This window comes from Osmerus mordax, chromosome 8, assembly GCF_038355195.1.
Source record: "Osmerus mordax isolate fOsmMor3 chromosome 8, fOsmMor3.pri, whole genome shotgun sequence".
Taxonomy (NCBI): domain Eukaryota; kingdom Metazoa; phylum Chordata; class Actinopteri; order Osmeriformes; family Osmeridae; genus Osmerus; species Osmerus mordax.
In genome coordinates, this window is record NC_090057.1 from 7,242,703 (window position 1) to 7,262,711 (window position 20,009).

General features: G+C 47.0%; 3 protein-coding genes across 4 annotated transcripts in view; 2 read left to right on the forward strand and 1 right to left on the reverse strand.

Annotated features, from left to right (window-relative positions):
• fig4a (FIG4 phosphoinositide 5-phosphatase a) overlaps positions 1–4,469 on the reverse strand; it is a 29,827-nt gene extending 25,358 nt beyond the window's left edge. The window contains exons 1-4 of one of the 2 annotated variants that reach the window (XM_067242291.1): positions 4,310–4,469; positions 3,988–4,083; positions 2,869–2,967; positions 2,248–2,371 (exon numbers count right to left, since the gene is read on the reverse strand). In XM_067242291.1, the coding sequence (XP_067098392.1) occupies positions 2,248–2,371; positions 2,869–2,967; positions 3,988–4,050 (286 nt within the window). In that variant the 5' untranslated portion in view covers positions 4,051–4,083; positions 4,310–4,469. Of the gene's footprint in view, positions 1–2,247; positions 2,372–2,868; positions 2,968–3,987; positions 4,168–4,309 lie in introns of both variants that reach the window. The other variant, XM_067242290.1, reaches the window with a different exon arrangement.
• Positions 4,470–5,508: 1,039 nt separating this feature from the next.
• Positions 5,509–17,226, forward strand: ak9 (adenylate kinase 9; the record flags this gene model as incomplete). Its single annotated transcript, XM_067241694.1, has 36 exons — positions 5,509–5,622; positions 5,716–5,779; positions 5,882–5,934; positions 6,020–6,116; positions 6,251–6,363; positions 6,532–6,711; positions 6,868–6,987; positions 7,165–7,239; positions 7,340–7,441; positions 7,577–7,716; positions 7,879–8,201; positions 8,456–8,500; positions 8,711–8,844; positions 8,967–9,111; positions 9,209–9,314; positions 9,429–9,514; positions 9,651–9,716; positions 10,002–10,196; positions 10,302–10,429; positions 10,616–10,819; positions 11,116–11,421; positions 11,862–11,980; positions 12,176–12,395; positions 12,639–12,704; positions 12,928–13,143; positions 13,316–13,534; positions 13,708–13,921; positions 14,067–14,268; positions 14,516–14,662; positions 14,865–15,082; positions 15,238–15,434; positions 15,572–15,741; positions 15,924–16,022; positions 16,257–16,359; positions 16,632–16,746; positions 16,921–17,226. Coding segments are annotated over 36 exons (5,313 nt in total), but the record flags the coding sequence as incomplete, so codon positions are not given.
• A 290-nt stretch (positions 17,227–17,516) lies between these two features.
• Positions 17,517–19,839, forward strand: ppil6 (peptidylprolyl isomerase (cyclophilin)-like 6). Its single transcript, XM_067242108.1, has 8 exons — positions 17,517–17,594; positions 17,760–17,855; positions 18,093–18,281; positions 18,561–18,623; positions 18,802–18,949; positions 19,233–19,292; positions 19,383–19,518; positions 19,690–19,839. The coding sequence occupies exons 1-8, from the start codon at positions 17,517–17,519 to the stop codon at positions 19,799–19,801; spliced, it is 882 nt and encodes a 293-aa protein (XP_067098209.1). The 3' UTR covers positions 19,802–19,839.
• Positions 19,840–20,009: the final 170 nt, after the last annotated feature.

The following is a 20,009-nucleotide window of genomic DNA, read 5'->3' on the forward strand; positions in this document are numbered from 1 at the left end:
GTGTGTGTGTGTGTCTCCATGCCATGGCCTCATGACAATCAAAAACCTCAATTTCTAATGAATACTCCATTGAAAATCACAGAGGTAATAAAAGAGACTAAATAATTAGATGCAGTTTATGTGTTTATATAACATTCGCTTTTCACACTCAAAGGTACCGCTGTTTTCCAAGAGAAATTGTGTCAAGGGGGCCAGAATTAGCATGAAGCTCCTGTTCAAAGCCTTGGACCTTTTACATAACAGACACAACGACTGCGGAGGGCTGTGCTGCTCATGTAGGCTGTGGCTGCAACACACACCGCGGCTCCCAGACGCATCATCTGCTTCCCTGGTGAAATACCTTTGTCTGGAAATAGGTTGAGATACATTGAGCTTCAGAGACACTGCGTTATCTGTATCTTCTTAGCTAAATCAGAACATAGTATTATATCATCCGCGGATACTGGTCTGGCTCCACTGACAGTCTAAAGCAGGACATGATATCCCCTCTGTCATAAACACCTCTCTGGCATTCTCACTAAGCTTTTGTCACAGCCTAGAGCTAGCACAACTGTAGCACACTGAGCACACAGTGGCTAGGTAATGGAAGCCATATGTTACACATACATGTGTTTGGTCAGCCTAGCAGTAAAGGCACTGTGCATACATTGTACTGGTCTTGGACTGGGAGGGCGGAGATGACCTAGATTGCCTTCTATCATCATGTCACATTAAAGGGGCTCTATTAGACTTTTACAGCAGGACTGTGGAAGATCTAGCTTGACTCATGGGGCTGTGGAAAAGCTTGTGACCTAATTTCACTCAGCTGATTGTCCGTGATTATCAATGAAAGGACCTGAGAGTACAGGCCAACTGAGTAACCTTATATTACCTGACATGGCAAGCCTTGTCTTTTGTCCCCACATCAAAGATCAGTCTGGAAAGGTCTCTTACACTGCAACGGGTGAATTGGTGGTGACGTGGGGAAAATAGCAACGTGAAAGGGGGCCCAATTTAAAGATTGACAGAGACCGTCTGTGTCGCTGTGACCAACACCTCTAATAATCTGCCTGCACCACATACTTTAACTACCTGCAGCTGGTTAGGGTAATATCATGTACATGGTACCGAGAACAAAAACATAATTATCATTATGGCATTTCAGTGTGCGTGTGTGTGTGTGCGTGTCCTGCCTCTATGAATCCTGTTATCAGTCACACCAATTACCCTGCGTTTAGAACCATAAACACAAGTCATGGCCAACAGATGAGGCTATGTCCAAGATGAAAGCTGAGCCACAGTCGTCATAACGGGTAACAGGAATTGTAACCCCCCCCTACCCTCCTTTCCCTCTTCCACGCATGTTCTTTCTCTCTCTTTATGCATATTTTTTGTACACCGTGACCTTGATAACTCTGACATTTTTAACCAGACAGGATCACCCCTGCTGTCCTCATCACCAGAAGAGTACAAATCCATTTAGACAGAGGGACCGAACTAGTCTGACACTGACAGACAAATGAGATTCTAATACAAAAGACACATTTAGGAAGCAAATAGGTTAAACTCATCCTCCTTACTGTAATAATTCAAATGGGCTGCCATCGATTCCTATGGTAGGGTCATGTTTTATTAATGGATGAAATGGAAAGGGAGGCCAACTGTCTTTCAAAAAGCAAAAATGTCCAAATTGGACAGGCGGTAGATTACGCAAAAGTAATTAGGTGAAGGCGGAACGACTGTGACAACATTGATTTGCTACTCCATCCAAGAGGACTGTAAGAGAAGTAACGATGACATTGTCATTCTGGGCCCCTTGAAGACGGGTCCTATGGCAACCCAAGGATAGGCCAGGATAAAGTAACACTCAGTGCTTTATTGGCAGGCTGGAGAACTGCTGTTACTAGGGGAAGAAACACAGAGAAGCTCGCTCCTGAGGTCTTGCAGTTAGTTCTACTCTACATGGCCCGAACATGAGTTCACACAGAGTTCCATACGCTATTCACAGAAAACACATTATCTGCTTTCATGACAAGAAGCCCTGCTGTTTATTGGGACCTTCAAACTCCATCCGAGAGCCTTTGCCTCAGTCTGACATGAGCCACCAATAATTAGCTACATTTAGACACAGGAAGCAGCTTTGGAAGTAGGTTCCAGACCTCCAGAACACAGACCACAAACATCCCCTGACTGGCTGGTCAAGGTTCCCACGGCAACCTGAATGAAAGGGGGTGAGGGAAGTGGTTGCTTTCTTTCTTTCTTTCTTACCTACGATGCCGTAGGCAGACACAGCTCTGGAGAGGCCAGATGAGCCCTTCTGACCCATCTTGGGGCGGTTGCCAAGATCCAGTCGCCCTAGCAAATCCCTGACCTCCTGTTGACTGTACACGTGCTAGACCAGAGGGAGATCAGGTGTCAGCATCATATAGCAAGATATATGACAGCTACCCTTATAGCATGTAATTTACAACTCTTAAATCTTGCTGACATCCTCCATACCACATGAAACTTTACAAATGGGAATACAAGGACTTCACAACAATAGGGCTCAGGTCTCAAGGTAGCACACAAGTAAGGCTAACCATTACACAGAAAAGCTTGTAAAACATGTACAGTGGGGGAGGGGGGAGGATGGCGGGGTGATGTTCTGGCAACCCCCCCCCCCCCCCCCCCGAATAAAATTTAAAGCAGAGGACGATAGATTTGTTTCTGGAGCAGTAATGAATGATCACAGTGAGGAGAGCTGCAGTCTAACTGCTTCCATCATCTCAGCTGTCCCCAGCAGGGCTCTTAGGCCAGGGTGAGTGAAATTGCACAATTTACCTCAAGGCATCCTCTTCTGTGTTATGCAACAGTACTGGGATAGTTCATGTGTGGATGGCATCTCACCTTGTCATCGATAATCACAAGGTCCCGAGGTTCCGTGCGGTCAATTTTGAGAACACGATGTTTGGTCTGGGCGTGATTGCTCCCCACGAGAAAGTATCTCTGAAGTGAGCCGGTAAGATATGAACAGTAGACAAATGTGAGACAGAGATGCAAACAGAGACAGCTGTTTGGATGGGTGAGTTAATCATGGATGAGTAGGGACAGTGAGATGACAGTTTCAAACTAGAAAATCAATGACCAGAATGAACACTATAATTGAAGACAGTGTTACATACAGAAAATAGTTTCTTCTGACACTAAAGAGAACATCTAACACACACCTCAGCATAATAGAGACCCTGTACTAATTGGCTTGTAAGGAGTATACCTACAGAACATTATTTATCTCTTTTTGGTGTGAGATTGGGTCTTTAACGTCCAGACATAACGTGTTTCAGACAGAACAGACTGGAACAAAGGCCTGTGTCATCCTGTTCTGCTACATATCCTCATTGCATAAAGTTTTGATCTAGTTTCTGAACATCTCTTAATCATCCACCAGCTGGAGCTGACATGGTACAGCCACTTTGTCAATGCCAAGAAAATACATAAAAACGATACTTTAAAAGTTACTGTAATGCCGTTTGCTAGGTCTCTCTTTGGTTGTAAGTAACGTTTAATGCAAAACGTACAAAGAAAAACAACGTGACTAAAATGGCAGTGTAGTTAAACTGGCTTTTGTTTGCTCCTTTAGATCCAACATATGATATTGCATGAGAGCACGTAGAAACTGTATTCACGAGTTTCTTTAAAACAGGCAATATCTTAAATCTCATAATGACCGAATTCTCGATAGTAGCTGCTATCGAGAATTCGGAATTACGCTGCACAAATCTGGCAATTATTGTTCTACCTTGCTGCCATCTAGTGGCTTAGGCTGTACGCATTCCTTGAAGGAGTCAAAGCAGGCATAAACACTAGATGTTAACAATAATAATAACTTTGTTATTAGTCGGGTGGTTAAGGAAAGAAAGAGGGTCATTTGACCCTGATAAGTAGCTAGACGAGTGTAAATTGCTTTTGCTGAGGAGTAAACTCTAGTGGAAAGGAACTAGCAGTTTATATAATAATGGGACTTACAGCCCTGGTTTCGTACAGAACCAGCTTCTGCACCCCGCTGATGACCGCCGCCGTTAAAGGCATGATATATGGGTTGAAGTCGATGTTCTTGGTAGCCTACAACAAAACAGACTGATTTGGTGCACACGGTGGGCAAGAAGCTGCGTAGACTTCGTAGTGCGAAGACTAGAACATTTAGAACTGGAACAAAGGGAGATGAAAAAATACCATCAGCATGATATTAAGCAACGTTACTCGAATGGTAAATACGAAAGCAGGCACCGAACACAGTAGCATCACTAGCATTCATACTTCCCTGTAAACAGCCAGTCTTTTTGCTTACCAAATGTCGTCCAGTTAAGCAAGGCACGCAATACAAATATCCACACAAAAAAAACTTTTAACGCGAAAAAGGTGCACTATCAATAAATTAAGTCATAGCATCTTAAACTCTCATTTGTTCCAGAATAGTTTGCACACACTGTATTTTGCTCTCATACACTTGTTACGATCAGGTGACTGTCATGAGGTCTACTTGTTTAGGAAAACTGTGTAATGCTGCGTTGCACCCGGGGATTATATTCGCACCCGTTTTCAAAGTGCGTAGCGCATGGGACCACTCCACGGTGGAGTCGTAAGTTAAAAGCTAATGCATAACTATTTTGAACCCAACAGTTTTAAAGAAATATTTTCCAAATGTAGATCCTTGGTTGAGCCCCGCTTTATCACGTGACATTGATTTTTGCTGATGTCCAAAGCCATTTGAGACGTACCAGTGGAATTCAGCTGGTACGGGTGCCCGCACAGTCAATAAGGTTTAATGCCCGAGGTATCGAAGACAATGTCAATTACATGTAAATTGAGCGTATGTGAAGGCCTATTACATTTTACGTCAGGAAACAAACCTATAGAAACGTAAAGGAGCGCTTGCTTTTAGTTTTGTTTTACGTTTCTCTGTGATGTTGTTCTCATAGACATGTATATATGTCTATGGTTGTTCTTTCCACTTGCTTATTGTACCAACACATTGAATCCGGTTACTATAGTTACCAGACAACACAGTTTTCAGAGAGGGATAGAGCTAGCTACTGTAACTTGAAGGAATAACACACAATAAACAGCAAATTATGAAAGCAAATATAACTAGCTAGTTTATCTAGCTGATATTTAGAACAGCGACATTTGTGTGGTAAAAATTAATTGGTGGTGAGTGATCTTCAATGAAAACTAGTATGCTAGGTGTGTACTGGTACTCTAGTACCAGCTAGTCTAGATCGATGTATACTGTACTGTATGAGAAAAGTCCCAGACAGACACAGCAAGCTAATTTGCGCAGTTAGCTAGTACTATCCAGTCTATCGCTTTAGTTCAGCTAGCCATATACTTAACTAGCTAGCCACTTGTTTTTGGTTTGTATCATAAACTTATCGTTAAACAATTGTATCGGGGTTGTACAGTACTGATACAATGTATTAATCGATATTAATTGAAGCTACAGTAAGTTAGCTCTACACCTATACTATAGGAGCTGCAAGGTGACCTACTGACCTGCCTAAAAGCATCATGGATGGTTATGTGGACAACTTGATAGAGGATGAAGCTGAGAGGGCACTTCTCCTTGCCAAACCCACTTGCTTCATCATTATTGGGAAGCCGGTGAGATACATAGTTGACACACACAAAGAAACTGAATCGAGTCCTTTCAGAAACACCCACATAACAAATCTATTTTTGAAATCTTGTTCCAAGGGGGTTGGCAAATCTACTCTTGCCAGAAAACTGTCTCAGTCCTGGAAGTGTATCTTGGTTGATGGTAAATACTTAATTCACTTTGTTTTTCATACTATTTTCCCTTCAACACTGATAGTATTTTGAGACACACATCTCTTCAAAAAATATGTGTATACCATTTCAGACACAGAACTACTGAATTTACACATCCAGGATCGTACAGAGAAAGGCATAGAGGTGAGCAGTGTCTCTGTTCAGGCCAAGGCAGATTCTCTGCAGATTTACAGTCCCTGATGTTTCCTGATGACGGCTCATGTTTCAGCTCATGAATATTCTGAACGAGGGGAAGAGTATTCCAGAGGATATGATGTTTCAGTTAATTCTTGACAGACTCAAATCGCAAGAGGTCAAGCACTACGGTAATGTCAGCTCACCCTACCCCACTGTACACACACACACACACACACACACACGTTGACAAGAGTGTATACAAGTCTTGAGATACTGTAGGTCAAGTGTGCAGTGGCCGTAATGTGGCTCTGTTGCTTCTCAGGCTACGTGCTGAGCTGTCTGCCCTCCTTGTCAGAGGAGTACCTGAAGATCCAGGATCAGATTGAGCTTATAAAGAACCTGAAGCTGACCCCTGATTTCATCATCAACATCAAGGTTACCTCACTTCCTGTCTCCTTCTGTCCCTGCATCTAGAAAAGATGAAGGAAATGGAGTAATCAATCACGATACTGTATTCAACATATATTGGTGCTTACTGTGTGTGGCGGTAAGGTAATGCTTACTGGTCTGCTGTGCGTCTACCCCCCCGCCCACCGGCCCCAGTGTCCAGACAGAGACTTGATCCGCCGGCAGACTGGCCAGCGGCAGCACCCAGAGACAGGCCGGGTGTTCCTGAGAGAGCAGTGGGACCTGGTCAAGAAGGAAACCACCAAGAAGAGGAGTGATGCTGAGGAGGAGGAGGGGGAGGAAGAAGAGGAGCCACTGGAGGAGGTAGAGGAGGAGGTGAGAGGAGATGATTTTGGCTCATTCATATTCAAAATGTATATGCAGTTCTTTGAGTTTGTACATCCAACCCATGCCATTGACCTGAAGTGCTGCAAAGATTCACCTTAATGTGGTTAATCTGTTTTGTATGTTTTTATTTGTTCCTTTGGCAAGGTGGAGCGGGAACTTCAGAAGGAAATGATCATCCAGTTGGTGCGGACACCAGAATACTTTCCAAAAAACGCTCACCAAAGAATCCTGCTGTACAAAGACACCATGCTTAGACCCTTGGAGGTCAGATCAGTAGGACCACACACACACCATTATCTGCTTGATTCACTTCAACGCATATTATTCACTTGATCGACGCATAACCATCTTCTAGGTTCCTGACCAAAGACATTCAACATGACACCACAAAGGGTAAGTGTTGTTATCACAATGTCTACCCTGCTGTCTGTCTGTTGGCAGGACTACATGGCAGACCATAACCCCCTCTACCTGTTTGAGCTGGATGGAAATAAAACCACAGAAGAGCTCTTTATGGTGAGACTATTTGGTTTACCAAGGAAGGGAAGCTTTCATAGTGGAAGTCTTAATGCCTTAGCCAAGGTTTCATCAGCTGTTCTGTGGGGCTCTCGCCTAGTCTGTGCTGTCCCGTCTGGAGTCCATGGCGGTGAGGTCGGCGGCTGTTCCCATTCGCCTGCTCCAGCTGGAGGAGGAGGAGCTGCCCGATGAGATTGACACGGTCAGACACACCTCTGAAACAGTCATGTCGGCCCGGGGTTATAGGACGTTGTCAAGTCCTGAAAGGCTGTGCTCAGCTCTGACTTGGACCTTCACTTGTGAACCCTGACCCCTGGCTTGTGACTTCCTCCCTCAGGAGGAGTTGTTGCGGACTCTGGCCTCCTGCAAGACGGTGGCCCCTGGGTTCAGGTGGAGGAGGAGCCGCTGGTGCAGAGCCTGCCCTGTGGCACTGAAGGAGGGCAATATCATCAAGGGCAAGCCAGAGTTCTCTGTGGGGTGAGTGGAGTGTGTGTGCATTCAAAAAAAGCATTTACGAGGTGTGTGTGTGTGCTCACATCCATGTGTGTGTATATAATAGTGTAATAAAAGTATATGTCTTTGCACATTCTAACCCCCAACCAAACGATCTCCCCCACCACCACCCTCCCCCACTGGAAGCTTCCTGGATAAAATCTACATCATGGCTTCCAAGGAGGCATTGGACAAGTTCATGACCAACCCCCGGCAGTACCTCCTGCCGCCCATGCCCAGGCCACCCTGCAAGGTGTCTGTGATCGGGCCCCCGTGCTCGGGGAAGAGCACGCTGTGCGCCCTGCTGGCCCAGAACTATGGAGCAGAGCTGTTGGACCTGGAGGCCCTGACGGAGCCTGTTGTAACCAAGCTCAGACAGGAAATGCTGGAGAAGGTCAGACAAGATGTAACCCAGCAGGCCATAGAGAAGATCAGAGCCAAAATGGAGATGAATGCTACCAATGGCCAGAGTGAGTTGGTACTGAGGATGATGGTGGTGGGGATGAGGATGATGATCATAGGGAGGGTGAGGATGATGACACTGATGAACGTGACGATCAGGATTACAAAGATGATGGTGGCGGCAGTAGCGATGATGTATGATATTAACAACGATGAGTATGAGCATATGAGAATGACGCCATCTTGATGGTGGAAGGTAGAGGAAGATGTAAACAAGATGTAAACAAGTGGTGAAGGTAAACATGCCTGTTTTCCCTCTTAGTGGAAGTGAGTCCCGTCATTAGTGAGACGGCGCCTGAGGATTCAGGTGAGGATCTGGTCTCTCCACCTCAAATCTGACTAGTCATTCTGTCATGCCATTTGATCTCTTATGCCATCTAACAGAGATGACCACCCACTCCATAGATTCGGAGAGTTCGCTTCACAAACACTTCAGTACAAACTGTTGTCGCGGTAGTGTCATAGAATCCTTTAGTTTACCGTTATTCACCATGAGTGTGCTGTTGCCTGGATGCAGAAATGCCACTGGTGACAGCTAACCATCCGGAGGTGAAGGCCATCGTGGAGGAGGCACTGAGAGGGATGGAGCAAAATACAGCCCCACCCTCTCTCGACCTGTATGCTGAGGTTCTAGAGAAGCGCATTAGACAGGTACTTCTGATAAAAGCTTTCCCTCGATAACCGGTTGGAACTCTTAGAACGCCTTGGGAACACCAAATTAGTTTGAGAGAAAGAATAAATAGTAGATGTAATGTCGTTGATGTTTATTCCAGATTGAAGCAGCAGATGCCAGTTCAGAGATCAAGAGAGGCTGGGTGCTTGACAACTTTCCAAGGAACAGGGCTCAGTTGGCCACCATACAGGAAGTCCACGCAGGGATCATGCCCGACATTCTTTTCTGCCTGAAGGACAACGACGGTGAGGGTAAAACCGGCAGGAGAAAAGATTTGTGTAAACTTCAGAGAAAGTGCTGCTTGGTTTATGTGAGAGCTTACCCAGAGTGGTTTTGTCCCAGGTAAGACAGTTCTGACGAGGCTGTACGAGCGGAACAAGGAGGAGGTTCACCAGGCTGTCATTCTCAGGCTCCAACGGGAAGAGAACGAGAGAGCCAGTGATGCTTTGTGAGTAGAACCAAAATGGTAGCTAGCTAAGGCACCATTTCGCCTCTGCTGAGCCAATATGGCCACACAGCAGAGCCAGTTTCAGTCTCCTCCTGTGTTTCCTGTGGTGTTCAGACGCAGACAGCAGATTGAGGCAGGGGTGGAGCCTAAGGCTGTGGATGCCCAGGCCAAGCTTGCTGTGGTGGAAGAGGAAGTTGAGGGTAACGCCACACTCGAATCAAACTGCTTGTTTTTGGCTCAGGTTCTCTCAGGATTGGCTTGAGTGTGAGAACCTAGTTTGTCTTCTCAGTGTGTTCTACTCCAGCTGAATGAGGATGTTGTGTGTCTTTTTATAAGGCGCAGCCAAACCAGATTCTGATCACACAGAGACAGGCCCTCGCACTGTCAGCATCAAAGAGGAAGGTGAAGACACATTGGAACGCATATCTTCATCCCCCTCAGTCTCAACCTCCAACATTCAACTCTGAGTTTCTATCTGCCTCACCCCTTACTTGACATTAGTCTACCCCATCACCACCACCCCACTCTTCCCCCCACCTCTCTCTTCCCTCCCATCTCTCCTCCCTACCTCTCTTATGCTCCCCACCTCTCAATGTTTTTGGCCTCTCTCTTCCCTCTGCCTCTCTCTCCTCCCCCCCCCCCCCCCCCCCGCCTCTCCCTCACCCCCACTTCTCTCTCTCGCCCTAGTGGTGAGTCTACCTGCAGTTTTGGAGAGGGGCTACCCTGATGGCCCAGAGATGGATGGCTTCAAGCAGCAGCTGAAGCTGTTTGTGATGGACTGGGAGGGTATGGAAACGTCTATCACAGGGGTTTACTCTGTACTGGAGATCGCTGGCAAGAGCCCGGAGGAGCTGCTCAATGAGATGGTCCTCCAGATGGAGAGTGAGTGTAGGGATGTGTGTGTGTGTGTGTGTGTTGTTGAGGAAGAGTGATGAGCTGGGAGCGTGAGAGATGCATTTTTCAGCATAGTGTCTGTGTGTTCCCCAGAGCCTTTCAGGTACGTGGGCTGGGAGCTGTCTGGGGTCGACCTGGATGAGGAGGAGGAGGTCATCCAGGCCCTGGCTGACCTGGAGAAGATGGAGAAAGTTGAGGAGGAGCAAGTCCAGGAGACTGAAGTTCGTCAGCCTCTCACAACAGAACTACATGCATTTAAACTATATACAGCCACAACAGGAAAGATATTGGACTGTTTAAAACCAGTCAGTTCCATACAGATTTCAGTTCCACGTTGATGACATCACTCCTCTTCTTCCTGTCCCTTTTCCTCCCCTCTCTTCTCGCCCCGGGGTGGCCTGTCCCAGGAAGATGCCGCGTCTAAGAGAGTGATGGGGGACACCCGGAACTTCTGCCCCGTGGCCTTGAAGGAGAGGGGCGTGCTGGTGCCCTGTCCAGATGAAAACGCTGCCAGGTACCGGGAGAAGATCTTCTACTTCACCAGCCCTGAGACCCGAGACCGCTTCCTCAACCGTCCAGAGGAATACGTTGCCCGCACTCACCTACTACAGGTACAGGTGGGGGTGCAGAGAGGGGGAAGAAGGGAGGGAGGGGGTTAAGGGATTACCGGGAAGGAGTAGAGGATGATGAAAACAATCTAAGAAAGACCTACAGAAAAGAGAAATATAGGCAGTTGTTGCAATAGCAGTGAGGAGATGAGGCGGTGACAAGATAATGAGTTGCCTCTCTTAACACCCCTCTCTCTCTATCTCTATCTCTATCTATCTCTATCTCTATCTTTGTGTTTCCTAACCATCACCGTAGTTACTTCACAGGCAAGTCCATTGTCCACTCTCCCCTTCCCCAGCCTCCAGCTCTGAGGATCTTCCTGCTAGGAACCAGGGGGTCAGGGAAGACCACCCATGGCAAGTGGCTGGCAGAGAAGCTGGGCATCTTCTACATCCAGTTCCGGGAACGTCTCCAAGAGATGATCCTGGCCAAGACGCAGACACGCGTGCCCTACTCTGACGAGGTGGAGCCCCCCGAGGAGCCCCCCGAGGAGCTGGCGGGCCTCCTGGAGCAGGCCGAGGGCCGGGCGCCCCCCTCTGAGGACGAGGAGGACACAGACACCTCTGACAGGAAGGGCGTCCCCCACGAGGAACCTGCTGGAGAGGCGTGTGATGACACATTTCATATCTTCTCAACAGAGTGTGCTTCAGAAGAATATATAGACTGGTTATGTAGTCTGGTTGTATGGAGTCAGGTGGCTGAGCGGTGAGGGAATCGGGCTAGTAATCCGAAGGTTGCCAGTTCGATTCCCGGTCATGCAAACTGACGTTGTGTCCTTGGGCAAGGCACTTCATCCTACTTGCCTCTGGGGAATGTCCCTGTACTTACTGTAAGTCGCTCTGGATAAGAGCGTCTGCTAAATGTAAATGTAGAATTATTTCACCAGGAAATTCAGCTCAATTCAGATAATGGTGTCATAAAGGTGTACATGTTAGCATATTCTAACCCCCAACTCCCCTACCACCACCCTCCTCCTGGAAGCTTTGTGGATAATAGATAAATACATAAATATGACTTTGTGTGTTTGTTGTCTGGTGCTGTCAGGAGGTGGTGCTGACAGATGAAGAGGAGGCCATCAAGTCTTACCTGTTTGATGGAGACCCTCTGCCAGCAGAGATCCTGGAGATGGTCCTGCCACAGTTCTGGGACCAGGAGCCTTACAAGTACGTCTGCCCACTGGAGAAGTACATTACACCTAAACACTGGACTTGTGCAACACACACACATAAGGATACATATGAATCCTTGCTAAAGCATTCTCCACCTTCCTCTCTCACTTAATCCCTCTCCTTCCTCTCTTCTTCCCTCCCTCCCTCCTGTCCTCCATCCCTCCTGTCCTCCATCCACCCTGTCCCCAGGTCTACTGGGTTCATCCTGGAGGGCTTCCCCCACAACAGCGACGAGTTCCAGTTCATGGGGGAGCGGCAGCTGTTCCCCGACGCCGCCGTGGTCATGGCGGTGGAGGCAGCGGACGTGGCCTGGCGCCTGCTCCCTCCCCGCCTCGCCAGGTGGAGAGAACGCCGCGGGCGGCGCAGGGAGCAGCTCAGACAAGTCAAAGAGCTTCGGCGCAAAATACGGGTGAGGAAGACGACTTCACCTGCTGGACAGGGCAGGATGAGAGAGAGAGAGGGGGCGAGAGAGGTTGAGGGATGGGTACCAAGTGACGTTGATTCTGCTGCCTCGTTGTCCTTACTGCTCTCTTTCACTCAACAGTCCCATTGTTGTCGTACACACACCTTTTTTTTACTATTATTCTTTTTTCTTTCTTTCTATTTCTCTCTCTCTCTCTCTCTCTGTCTCTCTCTCTCTCTCTCTCTGCAGGAGGATGCCATCACCAAGAGAAGAGCAGAGCTTGTAGCAGAACACTCCAAACAGCCCTCCATGAAGGTGACCCTCTCCCCAGCCTTGATCACATGACACTGTAGTCTGTATTACTCAGCAGTGTATGAAGCAAGTCAGTTTACCAAAGGCCCCCTTCTCCCCGTGCCATCCCACACCTCATTATCACTGTGCGTTTCCCTGGGCAAAACGGGACATCCTGGTGGGTATGTGCCGTATGCCTGCGTATCACAGACCGCACCCCTGATCTGACCTGTGCCCCCCTCTGCAGATCAAGGACGAGGATGAGGACGAGGACCCGGAGGATTTCGAGGAGGAGGGGGAAGACATGGAGGATGAGGTGGAGGCCATGCTGCTGGAGGAGTTCCCCCCGGAGGAGGACGAGGATGGGGATGACGAGGAGACGGAGGAGGCGGCCGCGGAGAGGCTGGAGGTGGAGATAGGAGAACGCTTCGAGTCAGACGACAACAACCTGAACCGGATTATGGTACAGACACACACTGTACACACACTACCACACACACACACTCGTACAAATACACTCATACAGACACACACACACACACACACAGAGACAAACAAACATACTCTCTCCAATATACACACACTTGTATAAACACACTGATACAAAAGTTCACCTGTCTGCCTGTGTTCTCCAGGACCTGCTGATGGAGAACCAGATTCCCAGACAGACTATCAGCGCCGGCCGTAAGCCCAGGATTGTACGCTACCAGCTGCTCCAGAAGGTCCAGCCTCTGCTGTCAAACAGAGAAGCCCTGTTCCTGAAGTGCCAGCCCCTCAGCTACTCCCTGGCCCGCAAGCTGATCCATTTCTCCTACAAGTACCCCACCGCCTATGGCTGCTGGGACCCAGTCAGGGTCAGTTCTCTGTCCGTCTGTGTGGCCAACCTTGCATCCCTGTCTGCCTGCCTGTCTGTCTGCCTAGCTAGCCCCCATTTAAAGTCTAAACTTTGTTTCTGTGCTGCTCCCAGTGTGTGGTGTTGTGTGGCAGCTGATAGCAGACAGCAGGTTCTCTTCCTGTCCTCCCACAGTTCACAGAGGGAGACCTGATCCAGCCCATGCAGGGCCCCATTAACACCACCTACGCTGTCCTCCTGCACCAGTTCATCTACTTCTTCGCCTCCAAGGAGACTCGCAACACCTTCATGGTCAACCCCATCAAATACCTGAAGCAGCCCAAGCCCAACTCCTCCCTGCCCGTGAAACTGGCCATAGTAGGGCCCCCCAAGTCTGGAAAAACCACAGGTATCTGTATTTTCATTATTTTGTAGAAACAATATCATGGAATATAAGGAATGAGTGCAAAAAGTGTCCTTGTGGTCTATACAAAAACAACCTCTACAAACCCAGTGTGAATCTGAGCCTCGTGCCTTCCGCTGTCTCTCCTCAGTGGCGAGGATGTTTGCCAGTGAGTACGGGCTGGCGCGCCTGTCGATCGGGGACGTGATGCGCATGGTGCTGAGCAGCCAGGGCAAGACGGAGCTGGCCGCCGACATGCGCGGCTACCTCTCACAGGGCCTCACCGTGCCAGACGAGCTGGCCATCCAGTGCCTGGAGGTGGCGCTCATGAGCCTGGTGTGCAGCACCCGAGGGTGAGATGCCAGGGAGGCCAGACAGACAGACAGACAGACAGACAAAGCAAGCAGACAGGCAGATGTGTGGCCATGCAGGCAGGCCAGTAGGCGGACACATTCAGTCCAGATAGTATGGTGTTATTCTGAGTTGTGTTCTTGTAGGATTGTCTACTGACATTTCTATATGCATGGATGCATGCATTTCTTGGAAAGTATTAACCATAAAGATGCCCCCCCCTCTCCTTCCCTGGTAACCCCACTCCAGGTATGTGCTGGACGGCTTCCCTGTGACTTGCAGGCAGGCTGACCTGATGGAGGCTCACAGCATCATCCCCATGAGGGTGGTGGAGCTGCAGATAGACACAGTGGAGGTTCTCAAGAGAGCCCTTGGGGACAAGATGAAACCCAACAGGTCAGATGGGGTTAGAAATACATGAATACTAGTACTGTACTATACTTTACAATTCCGGTACTAGTACTGTACTTGAACTGTACTATGAAAACAGAGAACTGGCAACAGACAACAGATTCCCTCAGACAGACCATGGGGCTGCAGATGCAAAGTTGTCCCTGATGTCCCTGGTTTAAGCGTTGATCCCTCTGTGTGGTGTCAGGCCCCACCTGACGCATGGCAGCCCCCAGATCCTGACCATCCGCAACTCGAGCTTCAAGAGGGAGGTGGAGGCCGTGAAGCAGTACTACCAGCAGCACTACCAGAACTGGTTGGTGCTGGACGGGAACAACAGCAAGTGGTGGGTGTGGAACAGAGTCCTGGAGGAGACCCGCATCAGCATGACACACATCCACACCTACCTGGAGAAGATACAACTCGGTAGGAAACACAGCGACACCACTGGAACGCTTTTAGGATGGTTCTCAAATGAGTCGATTCAATATGGTCTGCACTATCTTCCTCCCTGTTATACCTCTCTTAATATGTGTCTTCTCTCTCTCTACCTCTCTCTCTACCTCCCTGTTCCCCTACAGGTCAGGCTGCCAGCATCGACAGGCTGTGCATCACCCCCAAAGAGCTTCTGTCTCGTCTTGGGGAGTTCAGCCAGTACTGCCCCGTCAGCCTGGCCCTTCATCGCCATCTGGTGGACTGCTCCGACATAACATCCCTTGAGCTGGCCGCTGAATTCAGAGGACACTATTACAAGATGTGCTCACAAGAGCACTTAAACGTGGGTCCCACACATGATAAAACAGTCCTAGAGTGAGCTGTGTGTTGCAGAATGTCACATCTGAGAAGCCGCACGCAAAACAATGTACAAAGCTCATTCTCTTCCTCCTACCTTCTTCCTATCCTGCTTCACCACAGCTCTTCCTGGCCATGCCAGAGCAGTTTGTGATCCCAGGCTGCCCTCACCCTCTGCCCCCTCCCCGCATGCTGCCCAGGAAGCTGACACTCTCCCAGGTGAAGGGCAGGTTCCCCCAGCAGGTGGAGATGAAGGGATACTGCCCTGTCTCCTTCCTGGACGGGAGGCAGAGGTAAGCTTTCCACCACTTAAACGTTTTTTTTTTGTTGCCATGTTTAAACAGTAAAGAAAAAAAAATGTTTATACATTTGTGGTGGTGAATTTTTTGGGGTCGCGCCAAAAATAAATCGATTTATGGGAAACTCTGGCCTACCAACCCACTGGGGTACTGGTCTGAGCCTGAACTCTGTACAGGTATGAGGCGCTGGTCCGTGGAAGCATGGAACATGCTGTGGAATACCAGGAACGGATCTACATCTTTGAGACTGAGGAGAAACAAGTAAAGTTCCTAAGGTCAGAGGTCATGGAGCCCAACCCACTATTACAGTGTCAGACTCCAACATGACATGATGTATGAAATAACCTGCTGCTATGAAATATATTCAAACATGTGCAAAGGTTTGGTGGATCAAGACTTGCTATGAAATATATTCAAACATGTGCAACGGTTGGGTGGATCAAATCAGGGCTTTATGCAAGCCCATTTGTCACACCAATGACCAACCCTTGCAATCCTGCTCCCTTCAGAATGCCTGATACTTACTGGGACCAACGGCTGCCTGATAAGCTGCCCCCCATGAGTGAGCCTGTGCATCTCACCTCCCTCCCCATGCTGGGATACCTAGAACAGGTGAGACTGGCTCTCACACACCTCCCACACCTGGCTGCAGGGGAGTCGCCTAGGTTAAATATAGGATATACATGTATTATTCAACCTAAGGCGTCGCCAGGAATTCTGGGTGTTACCAGGTCAGCGTCTCCTTGAAAATATATTCCATTGGGCCCTTTACAACATATTATATTGATCAGATTTAATCACTGTTTACAGAGATACTGTATGTGGCTATTATTGTGATCTGAACCCGAATGGAAGTGTTTTATGGAATATATTTTCTGTATCAGGGTGTTGCTAGAGCAATCATCAAAGGCCTGACTGCTGTTGGGTGTCTCAAACCCAAGTTCCCTTTCCTCAGTGTGAAGAGGTCGTCTCTCCTCTATCTGGCCTTCTATTTGAAAGGTATGACGAGCACACAGAGATACCTCTGGGACATTTAACACACTGTGCCAGCCTTATGTCACACAGTGTTCTGAGGTCACATGTCATCATTATCACTAGAATCTGTGTCTGACTTAGTCACATGATTCTCCAGACATCATTGCTCTTTTTCAACACTCTTCTTCTGCTCCTCAGCCTTCAACCCCAACAACTCAGACTATGTCCGTAAAAAGTACAAGAGGAAGCTAGCATCGTTTGAGGAGAATTGCGAACTGATCTCTTACCTGGGGTCTACAATGACCAGGGAGTACAAGGCCCCCAGGGAGCAGCCCATTGACTTTGAGTTCAAGCTGCACAGGTTCTTGGCATTTGGCGATTCACCTGGGACTGCTGCCGGTGTGCTATAGTATTCCGAAGCTCATGCAGCAGTCACACTGTCCATGACTAGCCTACTTTCATTGTCATGTGGTCTCAATAAATACATGAAACTGTCTCTTTTAAAACTGCTGTGAAAAAAGTGCTTTGTTACATTTAGGATTTTTTTCTGGAGAACGTTGTGAGAGTTTTGTAAGCACTTATTAAACATACCTATCATCTACCTATTGTGGACATGTTTTATTTTGTGCTTTATTATCAATATGTAAGCCTAATCTTTTATGGTAGCGTGCGTAACAAAAATTGAGAGGACCGCTACAACGTCATTTCTGTGCGACCCCGAGGCATCGTTACCATGGAGACGACTGTCTTGTTTACTGACACAGGCACCAGGGAGTTTGTCAAGACGAGCCATCATGACTTCCAAAGTACATATAGAAATTGTCGGTTTGATGAAAGTTCATAATTTTCAAATCGCTAAGGGCATTGCTGAGGTAACTACTTCATTCTAAAGTTCTGCAAGTTGACAACACTGAAGTAGTTAGCTAGCTAGCTAAAATGCATATGAAACACTTTTCATGGCATGCATGGAAAGATGATGTACTGTAGCTACTAGTCTTCTGCTGATTGAGCTGCTTTAAGTTTCTCTTTCAACCCAGGGACTGAAATTGAAGTTTCCCAACTCCTTCTTGGATCCAACTATTCAGCCATTATTTGAATGTGACTGGCATGCATATCTAAGCAATAAGAAAAGGGTGGGTATTTTCATCAGTTTTGATTGAAAGAGTACTATGTATGCTTTAAAAACGTGCAGTTTCAGATGACATAATTTTCCTTTAGAAATGCATGTCTAGTGGAATCAAACGAAACAGCACTGTACTACACAGTGTGTTGTCTCTCCCCTCCAGCTGAAAGTGCATTATTCAACAACCTTCTTATTATAAACCTCTGAATGAAAAATAAAAACATTCTTCAACACTTTCAAAACCAAGGAACTGAGGGGGGAAATATGGCAGTACTCCAGCCACCTAATGTGTTTCGTAAACAACGGTCTCCTTGGTGATGAGAAGGATCTGGCTGGCTGGGCTGTGAAGGAGTGGGACTTTACCTTCATTCGACCACATGCTCTCTACCTGGCCCTCGCTGAGGACTTCTACTCCAAACACCTTCGTGGCACTGGGGCAAGTCCATAGAATGAAATACAAGCATAGACACAGCAGTTTGATATGACATTGCAAGTACCAAATTCTGTCCACTCACTGTTACGGTCAAACAACAGTATGTTGTCATTTCCCATTTAACGATCCACTAAGTCCATAAGTATAGAAGTGAAAAGGCCAGGATTAATTTGTGTAAAAAGACAATGTATCAAATGTAATTTAGGTGCTTTGCATGACGCAGTTTGCATTAGGGAACATCATAAATATATGTTTGTTTTTTGCTCCCTTATTTCTCCACAGCACACCTTTGTTTACATAGACATTACCATCAGAGGGGAAGCAGTTGGAAGGTTACTATTTGAAGTGAGGCAACTCTTCTTGTTTTGCACTTTATACAGCTTTAATTTCTCATTTGCACTGCTCAGATAAGACTAAATGGATAGAGGAAGTCATGATTGAGATGGTATTTCTGGCTAAATGGAGGGGGAAAGCATCCTTAGCAAAAAAAAAAATTTTACGACAGTGTCTTCACTCTCTCTAGTTGTACTCAGATCTCTGCCCAAAGACGTGTAAAAACTTCCAGGCTCTGTGCACTGGTGAGGAAGGCTTGTCAAATAATGATCTCTTGCTGACCTACAAGGGTTCATTGTTTCACAGAGTGGTGCCCAATGGCTGGATACAAGGGGGAGGTATGGCTCTTTTCTGTTTAAATAACATTTATTAGCACTTTGTTCAAGATTAAAAACTTGTATCTATGTATTTAACCCATTAGTATAACTGACGACAGCCACTCTATATCAATATTTTATAGTGTTTTTTATTTTTGTTGTTAACCGTACAGTATACTCAGTGTTCAGAGACAGAATGGCACTGCCATAAAATGTAATAAGCTACTATATGTGTATAATTCTCAAATTCATCATTCCACATGGTGATTATGAGTGATGACATCATTAAATCTTTTGTTCACAGATATTTTTCCATTAGCCAAAGGCACTGGTGGGGAGTCGATCTACGGACCCACATTTGAGGGTAAAAAGGATATGAACCTTGTTAAACCTCACACTCATACATGTTTGTGTTTGAATATCAGTAAACCAACCCATACTCTATTCCTTCTAGATGAGAGTTTTGCGGTCTCCCATAGTAAACGAGGCATCTTGGGGATGGCCAACAAGGGTCCCCATAGCAACGGCTCCCAGTTCTACATAACCCTGCAGCCGGCCAATTGGATGGACAGGAAATATGTGGCTTTTGGGTTTGTGACTCATTGGAAGGCTTTGAGATAATATCTGTTTATTTTCAGTTTCTCTCTTTCTTTTGTCTTTATTTATCAAAACATTCTTCCTCTTCTGAATGACAGTTGAATGACCGTGACAGAGCAGAGGTCTAAACATGTACTCTGCTGAAAATGTTTCCTTTTTTTCAGTGAAGTGATAGAAGGCACAGAGGTTCTGAAGAAACTAGAGGAAGTCCAAACCTACAACGAGAGACCAAAGCAGGAGTGTAAGGTGCTCGACTGTGGAGTGTTTGAACCTTGACCTGTTTGGGGTTTTTACCCAACAATGTAACATTGTAACATGCAATTTCCTATTCCCTTCCTATATAAAGTTAACACAACTGATTTTGTTTGTGCTGTTTCCGTGTAGGAATACTTCTTACAATGTCATAAATAACATAAGACCCCTACCCTTTGGTAGTGGTTTTCACAGTGTTTTGATTAAAAACAAACTCAGTACAGCAGCACAA

Bases quoted from the DNA above. Each gene is read 5' to 3' on its own strand.
- ppil6 (XM_067242108.1), top strand. From the start codon at position 17,517: ATGACTTCCAAAGTACATATAGAAATTGTCGGTTTGATGAAAGTTCAT. The intron at 19,293-19,382 runs GTAAAAAGGATA...TATTCCTTCTAG, and splicing joins CTACGGACCCACATTTGAGG to ATGAGAGTTTTGCGGTCTCC. The intron at 19,519-19,689 runs GTTTGTGACTCA...CCTTTTTTTCAG, and splicing joins AGGAAATATGTGGCTTTTGG to TGAAGTGATAGAAGGCACAG.